The sequence below is a fragment of the Chiloscyllium plagiosum genome, chromosome 21 (assembly GCF_004010195.1).
Source record: "Chiloscyllium plagiosum isolate BGI_BamShark_2017 chromosome 21, ASM401019v2, whole genome shotgun sequence".
Taxonomy (NCBI): domain Eukaryota; kingdom Metazoa; phylum Chordata; class Chondrichthyes; order Orectolobiformes; family Hemiscylliidae; genus Chiloscyllium; species Chiloscyllium plagiosum.
Genome location: NC_057730.1, coordinates 49,777,299 through 49,792,578, shown reverse-complemented (window position 1 = coordinate 49,792,578; position 15,280 = coordinate 49,777,299). Strand labels below are relative to the sequence as shown.

The following is a 15,280-nucleotide window of genomic DNA, read 5'->3' as shown; positions in this document are numbered from 1 at the left end:
TTCAGTACAGTATAGTGATCACAGCATATTTAGTACAGTATAGTGATCGCAGCGTTGTTCAGTACAGTATAGTGATCACCGCGTAGTTCAGTACAGTATAATGTGCGTAGCATATTTCAGTACAGTATGGTGATCACAGCGTAGTTCAGTACAGTATAGTGATCACAGCGTAGTTCAGTATAGTATAACGATCACAGCGTAGTTCAGTACAATATAACGATCGCAACGTCGTTCAGTATAGTATAATGATCACAGTGTAGTTCAGTACAGTATAGTGATCACAGTATATATCAGTACAGTATAATGATCACAGCGTATTTCAGTACAGTATAGTGATCATAGCGTCATTCAGTACAGTATAATGATCACAGTGTATTTCAGTACAGTATAACGATCACAGCGTATTTCAGTACAGTATAATGATCACAGCATATTTCAGTACAGTGTAATGATCACAGTGTATTTTGCTATGTTATAATGCTCACAGTGTATTTCACTACGGTACAATGATCACAGCGTATGTCAGTACACTATAATGATCACAGCATATTTCAGTACAGTATAGTGATTACAGTGTAGCTCATAGAAAAGCATAGTGTTGTTTGAATTGAATTTTACTGACTTAAGTTAGCTGGTCTTGGATTCTGTAATACAGATTAAACATGTTGAATTTCAGGATCATAAACTGGATAGTGCAGTGAGCAGAATGTTAGGAGGTTTGAATTGAGAAAGTGAACCAGTTTACATTGGAATATCCTTGACGTTATGTTGAACTTTATTGGAGCAAACAGGAAGCCGAGGATAGAGAGGTCAGTATCAGAGCAAAGCAGGGAATTGCAGGGATAAATGACCTTGATTGTACAAAAGTGGTCATCCAATTCAGATTTGGTCTCCCCTGTGAACAGCATTGTGAGCAGCGAACTATGTATGCTAAGTTGAAAGTTTCACCTGGACAATGTGTTCTGGATCTTGAAGAGGTAAAAGGGCTGGTGTCACATGTACACTTCGTAAAATTTGTTCATAGACATGGGCATTACTGGCCAGTATTTATCGCCTGTCCCTAATTGTCCAGAGGGCAGTTAAGAGCCAATCATATTGCTGTGGCATCACATGTAGGCTAGACCGGGTCATGACACCACTACTGCCCTGCTTGTGTGGAAAGATGCAAGAGAACGAGGAGGAGTGTTGAAAGAGGCTTTAAGGTGGACAAGGCCCACACAGGTGAAATAGAGATTATACTAAAACCTTTCTAGAATGCTGAAAGAGAATCAGATGTGCTTGGTGATAGTGTAGGACAATTGTAAATGGAAGCTGGTGGAGTAAACATGAGAACAAGGAAAACCCTATTGTGGTCTTGGAAAATGAATGGGAATAGAAATGAAGGAAATGGGATGGATGCAGTCAATGACTCTGTCCATCATGGTCGGGGTGGAATTCTCAGATTGAGGGGAAAGGAAAGTTTGGAGGTGCCAGTATGAATATTTAGTTAGTTCAGAAACCGTGATGGCTTTACGTCGTCAACTTCTTACCTACAGCAACCCTGTGTATCGGTGGTGGCTCAGTGGGTAGCATGTTTGTCTTCAAACCAGAAGGTGATATGTTCAAACCCCACTTCAGTGACTTGGACACAGAAGTCTAGGCTGAAACTCGGTGCAATACTGAGCTGAAATAAAAGATTCCCTTGCCCTATTTCAAAGAGGAGTTCAGTAACATCATTCCTGGTCAGTAACATCATTGAAACACAATAGCTGGTCATTAGCACCTTACTGTTTTTGGGAGCTTTCTATGTACAAATCCGATACCAACTTTCCTATATTATAACAATAACTACAGTACTTCAAAGAGTACTTTGTTCATTGTCAAGTGTTTTAGAGCATCCTGATTTCCAATCTGAAGAAATTGTTCTTCATAGATTTGGTTTAAACGTTTCTTTTTGACCTCTGTTAAGAATTTGTTTTTAATCACGGATGGCTAGGCCAGCATTTATTGCCCGTCCCTAATTGCCCAGGGGGTAGTTAATATTGCTGTGAGTCTGGAGTCAGACATACACTAAGGATGGCAGACTTCCTTCTCTAAAGGACATTAGTGAACCAGGTAAGATTTTCCAACAATTGGCAATGGTTTCATGTTTATACACTTAATTGAATTCAAATTGCACAGTCTGCTACAGTGGGATTCGAACCTGGGTCCCCAGAACATGGAGAAAGTGAGGACTGCAGATGCTGGAGATCAGAGCTTAAAAATGTGTTGCTGGAAAAGCGCAGCAGGTCAGGCAGCATCAAAGGAGCAGGAGAATCGACGTTTCGGGCATAAGCCCTACTTCAGGAACATGATCTGGGTCTCTGGATTAATTATCAAGTGATAATGCTGGGTCATTGGCTCCCATACTCGACCATGCTATCGGAAGGATGTTGTGAAACTTGGAAGTGTTCAGAAAAGATTTACAAGGATGTTGCCAGGGTTGGAGGGTTTGAGCATACACAGAGAGGCTGAATAGCCTGGGCCTGTTTTCCCTGGAGCATCAGAGGCTGAGGGGTGACCTTCTTGAGGTTTATAAAATCATGAGAGGCATGGCTAGGATAAATAGACAAGGTCTTTTCCCCAGGGTGGGGGCGTCCAAAACTGAAGGGCATAGGTATAAGGTGAGAGGGGAAAGATTTAAAAGAGACCTAAGGGGCAACTTTTCCACTCAGAGGATGGTGCAACACCTGCCCCTTCCCCTCCTCGGTACTCACCATCCAAGGGCCTATGCAGTCTTTCCAGGTGAAGCAGAATTTCACCTGTACCTCCTCCAGTCTTGTGTATTGTATTCGCTGCATTCAAGGTGGCCGACTCCACATTGGAGAAACCAAACGCAGACTGAGTGACCACTTTGCAACCTCCAGTCTGCGCAGGCAGGATCCTGACCTTCCCATAGCCTCCTGTTCGCATTCTCATTTGTCTGTCCTCGGCATGCTGCAGTGTTCCAGTGAATCACAGCGCAAACTGGAGGAGCAACAAATTCATCCTCAGACTAGACATTTTATAGCCTTCTGGATTTCATATTGAGTTTGTATATTGGTATTGAGTTCAACACCTTCACATTGTGAACCAGCTCCCATTAATTCCTTTACTTTTAGATTGTCCTCTCTCCCCTCCCTCTCATCCCAGTGGGGACTGGAGACACACCATTGTTCTGCCATTGTCACATTCCAATCAGTTAATCTGAACTATCAATGCCTTTTCTCCATCAGCACCCTACACCCACTACCCCAGTTCCCCCCCTCCAAACTATAGCACACATGCTGTACCCTCCACACTTCACTTCAGCTCTGATGAAAAGTCATCTAGTCTCAAATCATTAGCTTGCTCTCTCCCCATGGATACTGTGTGACCCACTGTGATCTCCAGCATTTGCAGTATTAGAGTCTGAGGGAGAAATTGACTGCTCAGCAGCACCACCTGCTGCACCTTGCTTATACTGCAGTAGATCAGAGATAATCATAATTCTGTACTTCGTTCCACCAAAATATTTTATGAACCGCTTTTGTGAATATTGCTAATATTTCTGTTCTTTTACTGTACCCTATCAAATGGGGACTATTTACTTACAACCATCTGGAATATAAAATTAAAAGGACTTTTTTTTTAATAGTTCCACTGCAGTACAAAGAGTAGTTTGCTGTGAAAATGCTGTTTTGTATTTTTGGTTAGATGCTTATATTGGAGTTGATGTTTAACTTGGTTAAACTTTAATTCAGCAGATTAGATTACAAATTGATTGACTACACAGCCTCCAGGACAAGAAGTGCTCTGTGGCCAAATTAGTTTACGTACTTTAAGGCAGAGAAATGAGAAATTATCACATTAAAATTGGTACATTGTGTTGCTAGAGGCAGTCCTTGTGACATAAGATTCCTTTGGTTTAAGAAAGTTCTGTGGCGAGTTACATCTCATTCTCTTTCAGTCTCTCTGCATCCCCCCATTACAGCAGTGCACTGGATCTTAGCTGACACCAAAACAGAAGTTGCTGAAAAAGCTCAGCAGGTCTAGCAGCATCTGTGAAGAGAAATCAAAGTTCACTTTTCAGGTCAAGTGACCTTTCCTCAGAACTTAGCCTAGTCCTGTACACTGCCTACACACCTTTTTTGATAACACATCCAGACTTTATCGCTGAACGTCGCTAAACTTACAGTACACAACCCCTAATGTGTGCCTGTTTTAAAAGATTTTATTAAAGTAGATTTACCCCTGACTAATGCACCTAACGTGCACATCCCTGAAGACTATGGGGCAATTTAGCATGGCCAATTCACCTAACCTGCACATCTTTGGATTGTAGGTATTCTATTTAAAAAAAGGGTGGGGATAATGTCACTGGACATTACCAAAAGCCAAAGGCTGACACTCGGAGGCACAAGTTCAAATCGCATCACAACAGCTGGTGACATTTAAATTCAATTAAAAATCTTGGAATTAAGGCTAGTCACAGTTAGAACAATGGTAACCATGACATTACCATCACTTGCTGTAATGAAGGCTAATCCAGTTCACCTGTATCCCTTAGGGGAGGAAATCTGCCATCCTTAGCTGGTCTGGCCTACGTTTGACTCCAGATCCACAATGATGTGGCTCGCTGATATCAGGGAAATATTTAATTGGGGGAAGAAACACCAATTAACCAATGTCATATTATAAAGGAGCTTCATTTGATTTAGCAACAAAATAACATGGTCATGAATGCAATTTACAGCAGCAAATATCCTTCTCTTCCACATATATATTCCCAATCTTTAATGTAAGCAATCTGTGTATGCTAAGGATTTAAAAGAAATTATATTAATTAAACTTTTTCCTTCCCTTCTGTTCTCACAGGTACACCAGAGTGGGTCAGGATGGTCTCCAGTGGTATGTATTACTTTGTTGAATCACTGGCTTGTGAATGGTCTAAACATTCTGACATGTAGGCAGCCAGGCTTGTGGGAAGTGCTTTGCAGAACTGAAATTATTACCGTTTTTAGTCCCATCCTCATACAATGCACCTGTTGGATGGGTAATATAAAACAGAGAACTGCAAGCACTGGAGATCTAAAACAAAATCAAAGTGCTGGAGAAACTCAGTAGGTTTGACAACATCTGAAGAGAGAAGAACAGAGTTAACATTTCGAGCCCTGACCCCATCATATGAGGCTTTTAAAAAACGCTGAATATTATTAACAAACACTTCTAAATGAATCAATTTACCTAATATATCATAACGGCTGCGATTTCAGTGCTTTTTGTTAAGACCAGTTTTCAGGCAAGGTTCCCCAATTTATTATAGTTCTATATGGAATACCCCAATTTATTTAAGGTCCTGAGTGAGGAGGGATGAACCAATCCCCCTCCTTTACTGACCCCTCCCCTCTCCCCACCCGTCTGTTGGTTGCAATAAGATTAATTTAAGAAGTATCTCTTAACCTTGCGGAGATGTATGTTTGAAAAGGAGTCCATTTAACCTGGCTGTGTTTAGTTAACAAAAGTGAATTTGTTAGTTATAAAATGCGAGAAGAAATAATAATGCAGCACACCTAAACACAGATTTGGAATAAAAAATAAATCTAAAATAAAATTTGAAAATGTACAGTGTGTCTGAGAGTCATTCATGAAGAGTAGATAGTAGAATGTTGCAGCCATTGCAGTGATTATCACTGATAGCATTAAGGTTGGTGGTTGATCAGATTATTTCAGGTTTCTTGTCTTTGCAGTTAATTGAAATTATTTTGTCCTGTTCCTTCCTTTGGGACTGGTTGATAACACTCAAGTGTTACATTCAAGAGAATGTTTTATCTCTTTCTTTACCTGCAATGCAGGGATGTTTAGTTCCGGTTCTCATACCTGTGACCTTCACAGTACAGTAATCCACTCAGAAGAACGTCAGGCCGCTAATGCATGCTGACTGAGTTGAAGCTTGATTTTAAACTACTGTTTTTGCGTATTTCTGGTAGAGCAAAACACAAACATGTCTGCCGGAGATGGGTTCCTGCTGGGTGGAGTTTAGCTCGTCATTATCTCTGATGGTAATCATCCGTCTCATTATCGCTTCCCAGACTCCATGTAGATGTGACATTCCAGAATTTCCCTGCAGACAACCACAAAAGGGGAAGCAATGGCCTAGTGGTATTATCGCTGGACTATTAATCTAGAAACTTGGCTAAGGTTCTGGGTTCAAATCTTGTCACAGTAGATGGTCAAATTTGAATTCAGTAAAAGAAAAATCTGGGTTTATGATCATTAGACTCTTAATTCCATTGTCAATTGTCAGAAAAACCCGTCTGGTTCACTAGTGTCCTTTAGGGAAGGAAATCTGCCATCCTCACCTGATATAGCCTCCATGTGACTCCAGACCCACAGCAATGTGGTTGACTCTTAGCTGCCCTCTGCTCAGTTGGGGATGTGCAATAAATGCAGGTCCATTAAGAGACGCTCACACCCAGTGTTCAATTTGCTTCCTTGTTGGCCCCTATTGATTTGTTTTCTGTTATACAGTGGTTTCAAATATAAGCACAGGATTCTCCCATCATTGGAGATTTTATACAAGTTCTCCATTTTATATTTGTTACGTTCATTGTGCCTCCAACTCAATTTTATTAGAATATTGCTTTACTGCGCATTTGTGAAAATTTGTTGAACTTCACCCTAACCACATTGCTACAAGCCATATTGATGTTTCTCTCTTTTGATTTGTTTCTTACAGTATGTGGAAGAAAATCTGGGTATAATGTCAATTGGATTTTTGCTCAGCAGCCTTGATGACGCTGTAATTTGGAGGGGGCCAAAGAAAAATGGTTAGTTTATTTTTGTTGAGTTTATCCTTTATGGCTTAACAAGTGTCCTCTGTGACATGTATAGCATTCAGGGCAATAATGTCTCTCATTCCTAATGTATTTTATGGAGTCTGAATGGGAAGATATAAGAACCATATCATAGATGAAAATACACGTGGGCACAGTGTGGTCAAAGGACGAGTCAAAGATTGGATGAATATATTATTCTGGAACATTATGACTCTGGTTGGAGCCATATGTTGGAAATCAAGTTCCACTATTTGATGAGTTGAGATTGTGGGGCTGGAAAAGCACAGCAAGTCAGGCAGCATCCTAGGAGCGAGAGCATCGACATTTCTGATGAAGGGCTTATGCCAGCATCTGCAGTCGGAACTTTCTCCACTATTTGATGAGCTGTATGAAAGTGTAAATGCTTTATTCCATCAACAAAATAGTCACTTTGTTCCTCCTCCTCATTATTAATGAGAATAAAAGAGACTTTTCACCATGTTTCTCAATAAATTCTGAAGTAATATAATCATAGAGATGTACAACATGCAATCAGACCTTTCAGTCCAACTCATCCATGCCGACCAGATATCCCAACATAAGCAAGTCCCATTTACCAGCAATTGGCCCATGTCCCTCTAAACCCTTCCTATTTGTATACCCATCCAGATGCCTTTTAAATGTTATAATTGTACCAGTCTCCCCCACTTCCTCTGGAAGCTCATTCCATACACGTATCACCCTCTGTGTGAAAAAGCTGCCCCTTAGGTCCCTTTTAAATTTTTCCCCCCTCACCCTAAACCTATGCCTCTAATTCTGGACTTCCAACCCCAGGGAAAAAATCTTGTCTGTTTATCCAATCCATGCCCCTCATGATTTTATAAACCTCTATAAAGGTCACCCCTCAGCCTCCAACACTCCAAGGAAAACAGCCCCAGCCTATTCAGCCTCTCCCTATCGCTCAAACCCTCCAACGCTGGCAACATCCTTGTAAATCTTTTCTGAACCTTTTCAAGTCTCACAACAAACATCCGATAGGAAGGAGACCAGAATTGCACACAATATTTTAAAAGTGGCCTAACCAATGTCCTGTATAGCCACAACATGACCTCCCAACCCTTATACTCAATGCTCTGACCAATAAAGGAAAGCATTCCAAATGCCTTTTTCAGTATCCTATCTACCTGTGACTCAACATGTTTATTACAAACATAGTCTTCAAACAAGTGGGAAACTAATTGTTAACTAAGCTGCTCTGTGAATGAAACCATATCCCTTTTAATCCCAAATGTCTTCATACAGGCAAAGACATAGTGTTGTCAAGCATGGGAAAACAATGGGCCAAAAGGGGAATGAAACCACAATGTCCCTGTTTGTCAAGGGGCAAAATCAGACAACAAAAATGGGTCAACTTCTTGTAGCTCCTTTGAATTGTTGTCACTGAGATGCAGTTGCTAACAGCGACAGAATAATGGAAAATCTTCAGAAGAGATAGAACATAGAACATAGAAGAATACAGCACAGTACAGGCCCTTGGGCCTTCGATGTTGCGCCGATCCAAGCCCACCTAAACTACACTAACCCACTATCCTCCATATACCTATCCAATGCCCTCTTAAATGCCCATAAAGAGGGAGAGTCCACCACTGTTACTGGCAGGGCATTCCATGAACTAACAACTCGCTGAGTGAAGAACCTACCCCTAACATCAGTCCTATATCTACCCCCCCTTAATATCATGTGATTGTTTAATACCTTTGGTGAGGCATGCAATAGTGCAATTTCTGTTGAATATGCAGTCACAAAAAATAACACAAAATTAATACAAATGGGCCAAATAAACTTAGTTTTATAAAGCTATCAAATTTTTATGATTGACGTTTTTTTCTGGAAGAGTGTTAATTCTACATCTATTGGAGTGGTTGGAGTTATTCCCATAGAAAAGAATGAAAATATGACATCAAGCTCACAACTTTCTTGGTATGTGCTGTGTCTAAATGTTTAGTAATTATAGGTTTCAACTTTATTTTTAACTTATTGCTTTCATTAATTATAATAAAAAGGGACAGAGCTGAATGTAATTACTGTTTATAACTATGCATTACAGTCTTTTGTCATAATTGGTTATGTAATGTCTGAATTATGTTACTGTCTGAATTCTATTCCAGTAATCTTAATCTTTGGGATGGTAATCGACTATAAATGAAAATGAGCTTCTTTTCCAGCTGGCTAATTTGTCACAAAGAGAACATTGGTTGTAAGAAAAGCTAATCAGATGAAATGAAATTTCAATGACTATATGAATCTATGGAATCATATGTCAACTGGTAAAGTTTAAACCAAACACTGAGAAAGCTGGAGAAACTTGGCAGGTCTGACAGAGTCTGGGGAGATAGAAACAGAGTTAATGTTTCAAGTCTCAGTTCTGAAGAAGAATCACACTGGATTTGAAAGATTAATTCTGTTTCTCTCTCCACAGATGCTACCAGAGTTTCTCAGCATTGTCTGCATTGGTTTCAGATTTCCAGAATCTGCATTATTTTGCTTTTATTTTGAGTGGTACAGTTTCACGCAGGGCTAGTTTGGAGAAGGTCCCCGGCAGAAAATCTGTTTGGTTTCTGTGGCAACCATAGGCAAAATCAGCATTAAAATAAAATGGCAGCCTAGCTTTCATTCATGAGGTGGTTAGTGGGTGTTTGCAAGTGTATTCTTGGTTAATGGACATGGAATCGCTAAAAGCTGGCATGGGTGTGTCATTACAGGTTGGTGAGGTGCATAGCTTAGCATGGCTGGCATGAGGGACTAAAAAAGGGAAAAGGATCAACTGGGAGCTACAAGAGAAGCCAGATTAATTCTGCACCACAAAGTACCTCAGTTTTGGAGGAATGAGGTATGTCAGATGGCAACGTCCAAACGTTTGTATAGAACTGTGCATACACAGCACCAGAATTTTCTCAGCAGCTAAATGATATGGGCAATGGTGAGAGAGTTCAAAGAATACAGGGAAACATTTTAAAAATGAGATTCTTAACATTGAAAAATGTAAATCCTTCAGGGTTTATCAACTTGGATGCACTGACTGACAAATGACTGATGGAAAATAAAGAGATGGCAGATGAATTGAACAGATATTTTTCATGACAAGGATACAAATAGCATCCCAAGAATTGTTTTAATTCAGGAAATGGGAGGAAGGGAGAAACCCAGGAAAATTTACAGTCTCCAGTGAAATCTCTCCAGGCCAAATCTGGCATCCTTTGAACTGAGGGGACATTTGTAGGAGCTATTCCTAAGGCATTACCATAGGCCTTTGCTTCAGACACTGCTGTCCCCTCTGAATTTATTATGCTGAGATATGCTGGACCCTCTACTTGGCATTTCATGCCCCATGCGAATGAAATTGTGAAATGAATGATTTTGACTAGTCATGCCCAATGCCATTCCTGAACCTCATATACCCTCAACAGTTCATATTCCCATCACTGTACTTAACCGACCTAAGAGACTACCTGTCTGTAAGTTTGACCCCATATGACTCCAGATTTTCAGATGGCACTGGACAGTGGCAACACTATAGAACACTTTTCATTGTATTTTGTAACAAGGCACACGTGATAATAAATAAATCAAACCAAATCGAGTGGCCCTGAGCAAATTGTTTGAACTGTACTGACAAGTCCCCAAGTCCTGATGGATTTTATCCTGTAAACTTGTCACTTTCTCAGAAAACTTAAATAAATTAGTTAAACACGATTTCCCTTTCATAAACCATGTTCATTCTGCCTAATTACCTTTTTTTTTCATGTGCGGTACTATAATACCTGTAATAGTAGCTTCTAATATTTTCCCTATGACAGATGTTAAGCCAAGTGGTCTGTCTATCCTGCTTTCTCTCTCCCTGCATTTTTGAGTAAAGGAGTTAAATTCATTATTTTCCAAACTACAGGAACCCTCCCTGAACTGAGGGAATTTTCAAAAATTAACACCATTGTCATTTCCTTTTAGACCCTTATTTTCCCTTCACAATTCCTCATGAGTCTATTGGATAATGGAGGAAATGTGCTCCACATTTGTATGTTCATATGTGTGCTCACACCATGATTATTCCCAAGAGCTCTGAATGGTATTCTGCTTTCTGTTGTGTTATATTTCATGACCAATGTGTCAGTATATCTTTAAAAGATATGCTTACCACATATTTACTATGTTATACCATTTGACCTTTTGGTACAAAGATCTCAGATTCTAACCCAGATCACAAAGTGATTTATGCTTTCCTGTTGTAATCTAATAGCTTAATGCTAGCCGCAGATACTCACGTGCCTGAGAAATATAATAACCCAGCTTTTCCACTGACCAGGCAGATGTTCTTCCAATGTAAATGGTAGTTACAAATGGGGAACCTGCAGAATCCCCCTTTGTAATAGAGTCTGAAGGAATTGCCGTGGAAATGCAAGATCACAGAATCATACAGCCCTACAGTGGGGAAGCAGGTCCTTCGGCTCCACAGGTCAACACAGACCCTCTGAAGAGTAACCCACCCTACCCAATTACTCTACATTTACCAGGACCAATGCACCTAACCCACACATGGATTCTGCTGAATAATTCCTCTACATTTGGAGCCAGCTGAAAATGACAATCTAATATAAAGGGTTTTGATGGAAACAAGTACATAATTACTCAGGAAAAGTTATACTATTAAATATATAGTCTAACTCCTGATTAAGAAACCAACCTAACATATCACTCTCTCTTCCTGGGACCTGACACAGCTGTCCTTCTCTGGAACCATTCCCCTCCTCCTCCTTTCCTCATTCCAGACCTGCTACTCTCTCTTGCCCCGCTCCAGACCTGATCTAACTCTGCTCCCCAAATCACTCTACTCCGGACCCACCGCGCACTTCCTTTACCCACTCTGGACCCACCACCCACCTTCTCCATCTCTGGACCTTCCTGAGCTACCTCAGAAAACTTGAACGAAAGGAGATTTTCGCAGCATTGTTTCTTATGTTACAAAAGGTGACCATGAGCCTTTCTGAGTCAGGTAAAATACCCTGCTGGAGGCAAAACCCTGCTTCTACCTGAGAGACCTGGAATGGGGGCAATGAGAAAAAGGCAATTACTTATCATCACAGATTTGCCAGATTCATACCAAGGCCCAACAATGAATGGAATGTCCCCAGGAAAGGATGTGCTGACTGGAATTTTAGATGGACGTGAAAATGCCATCACTGGTGTACAGGAAGAGTGACAGCTTCCCCATCCAGTGAAGGTGATTAGGAGCTGGAAACCCAGTTAGTTATCATTTACATTCTTTTAGATAGTCATATGGGTCAGAATGCTGTCCTAAAACTCATAATGAAGCCTTAGATCTCGGAGAGAGAAAACAAAACACCGATGCCCGCTACAGGTAAGTAATTTTGAAAAAAACTCTTACCTTAGCTGTAGTCTCCCGGGTTCACCTCAACTCGGCCGCTGCTCCCACTCAAATGACCGTTGGTGGTGAAACAGTGAGTATTTATACTCACAGTTCTCCTTCCCGGCTGCCCCTCTGCTTGCCGTCACTTCCTCTGCTGCTCCCGCTCTTTCTGTGAAGGAGAGAGAAAACAAAACACCGATGCCCGCTACAGGTAAGTAATTTTGAAAAAAACTCTTACCTTAGCTGTAGTCTCCCGGGTTCACCTCAACTCGGCCGCTGCTCCCACTCAAAAATCTCAGAGTCAGCTGAGAAATTGTTAGGTATTTGAAGCCTTGTAAGGTTTTCCAAACTACTTCACTGAGAGACATCTAGAGAATGCTGCCTTCAGCTTCAAGCTCTGACTCTCGTAGCCTGAAAAGGAGAGTGAGTGCTACACCCTTGCAAATTTCCCTAGGAACTGCCCAGAGTTTCTAAGTGCGTGCTGAAAAAGCACCAGTTATCTCAATCCAGAGGCTGTGGCGAGGTGATAGCTGGAGAAAGTGAGGATTGCAGATGCTGGTGATCAGAGTCAAGAGTGTGGTGCTGGAAAAGCACAGCTGGTCAGGCAGCATCTGAAGAGCAGGAGAATTGACGTTTCGGGCAACATCAGGAAACATAGATCCATTAGTATGAGTTTGCTCAACAATTAAAGCAACAAAATTCTGTCTTGCTCAACTTGTTGGAGACACTGAATTGATCATAGTTTCATTCAAACTCTTGGCTATCCAGTTCTAAATAATCAGATGATAAATTCTTTGCAACCCAGTAATTTCCAAATGTCCATTTTCTAATTCCCGTAATCTGTAAATATATATGCATTCCCAACAAATGTGCTGTGTTAGGTTTTACCTGCACAAAGAAAACATTGCACCTTCAATTCCTTCTGCTCAGAATAACTTGGGTAGCTGGTGTGAGAAATTGAAGAGTTTCCATCTTAAAGACAGGGAGCTTTTGTACCCTTCCAGCTCTTCGCTAGTTAGATTGATAGCTTTGGAAGAGTTGACAGTGCCATTGAAGAAAAATTGCATGGATGTATCAGTATAAAATAGGCATTTCTTTTAAAATAAGAATTGAATATTAGAAGAGAATAGAAACTAAATGGAGTTTGTCCACAAGGAGAGAGGAAAACAGAGATTGAATTTCTTTGAACCATACCTGCTTCAGAGGGTCATTGACTGAATTTGTACAGTTAGACAATAGACAATAGGTGCAGGAGTAGGCCATTCTGCCCTTCGAGCCTGCACCACCATTCAATATGATCATGGCTGATCATCCGTAATCAGTATCCTGTTCCTGCCTTATCTCCATAACCCTTGATTCCGCTATCCTTGAGAGCTCTATCCAACTCTTTCTTAAATGAATCCAGAGACTGGGCCTCCACTGCCCTCTGGGGCAGAGCATTTCACACAGCTACCACTCTCCGTGTGAAGAAGTTTCTCCTCATCTCTGTCCTAAATGGTCTACCCTATATTTTTAAGCTGTGTCCTCTGGTTTGGCACTCACCCATCAGCGGAAACATGTTTCCTGCCTCCAGAGTGTCCAATCCTTTAATAATCTTATATGTCTCAATCAGATCCTCTCTCAGTCTTCTGAACTCAAGGGTATACAAGCCCAGTCGCTCCAGTCTTTCAGCGTAAGGTAGTCCCGCCATTCCAGGAATTGACCTCGTGAACCTACGCTGCACTCCCTCAATAGTCAGAATGTCTTTCCTCAAATTTGGAGACCAGAACTGCACACAGTACTCCAGGTGTGGTCTCACTAGGGCTCTGTACAGTTGCAGAAGAACCTCTTTGCTTCTGTACTCAATCCCTCTTGTTATGAAGGCCAGCATGCTATTAGCAGCCATCACTACCTGCTGTACCTGCATGCTTACCTTCATTGACTGGTATACAAGAACACCCAGATCTCTCTGTACTGCCCCTTTACCTAAATTGATTCCATTTAGGTAGTAATCTGCCTTCCTGTTCTTGCCACCAAAGTGGATAACCATACATTTATCCACATTAAACTGCATCTGCCATGCATCTGACCACTCATCTAACCTGTCCAGGACACCCTGTAATCTCCTAACATCCTCCTCACATTTCACCCTGCCACCCAGCTTAGTATCATCAGCAAATTTGCTAATGTTATTACTAATGCCTTCTTCTATATCATTAATATATATTGTAAAAAGCTGTGGTCCCAGCACTGATCCCTGCGGTACCCCACTGGTCACTGCCTGCCATTCCGAAATGGAGCCGTTTATCACTACTCTTTGTTTCCTGTCAGCCAACCAACTTTCAATCCAAGTTAGTACTTTGCCCCCAATACCATGCGCCCTAATTTTGTTCACTAACCTCCTACGTGTGACTTTATCAAAAGCTTTCTGAAAGTCCAGGTACACTACATCTACTGGATCTCCCTTGTCCATCTTCAGAGGGACATCAGTTATGTTGGTCATGGTCAGATGTTGCATGGTTTAGGATACAGGGATGAAAAATAATCATTTTCTTCCTCTTTTCAAGCCAGTCATGCATGTAGCTGTTGAATTGGTGGTTTCAAAGGAGAAGCCAATTTAGTATAGACCAAAGATCAATTGCTGTATACTTGACATGCACAACTCAAAAAAAGCCACTGTAATTTAACTGGAAGTCATGTGCTTGTTTGCACTTTATTTTAACAGCAATGATGTCTGTGGAAACAATTTAATAATGTGGATGCCAACCTGTGGTTTCTGATGTCATTTCAGACATCAGATTCAGAGTGCCAAAAGCAGAAGCACTTATTTCTGATATCAGTCATTGATTGCAAACTGTGCATCAGCTTCTGACTATTGCATTTAAACTCCAAATTTCCTACTGGAAGGAATAGAATTGCAGCCACGTGTTGAGAGTTATTCCAAGTAACTCCACTCCACTGCGGCCGCACTTGGAGTATTGTGTACAGTTCTGGTCACCGCATTATAAGAACAATGTGGAAGCTTTGGAAAGGGTGCAGAGGAGATTTACTAGGATGTTGCCTGGTATGGAGGGAAGGTCTTACG

At 41.0% G+C, this 15,280-nt stretch overlaps 1 protein-coding gene across 3 annotated transcripts in view; it reads left to right on the top strand.

Moving 5' to 3' along the window:
* nubp1 (nucleotide binding protein 1 (MinD homolog, E. coli)) overlaps window positions 1–15,280 on the top strand; it is a 165,791-nt gene that overhangs the window by 140,221 nt on the left and 10,290 nt on the right. For all 3 annotated transcript variants that reach the window (XM_043712014.1, XM_043712013.1, XM_043712012.1), the window contains 2 exons: window positions 4,855–4,887; window positions 6,716–6,806. In XM_043712014.1, coding sequence (XP_043567949.1) covers window positions 4,855–4,887; window positions 6,716–6,806 — 124 coding nt within the window. The remainder of the gene's footprint in view (window positions 1–4,854; window positions 4,888–6,715; window positions 6,807–15,280) is intronic.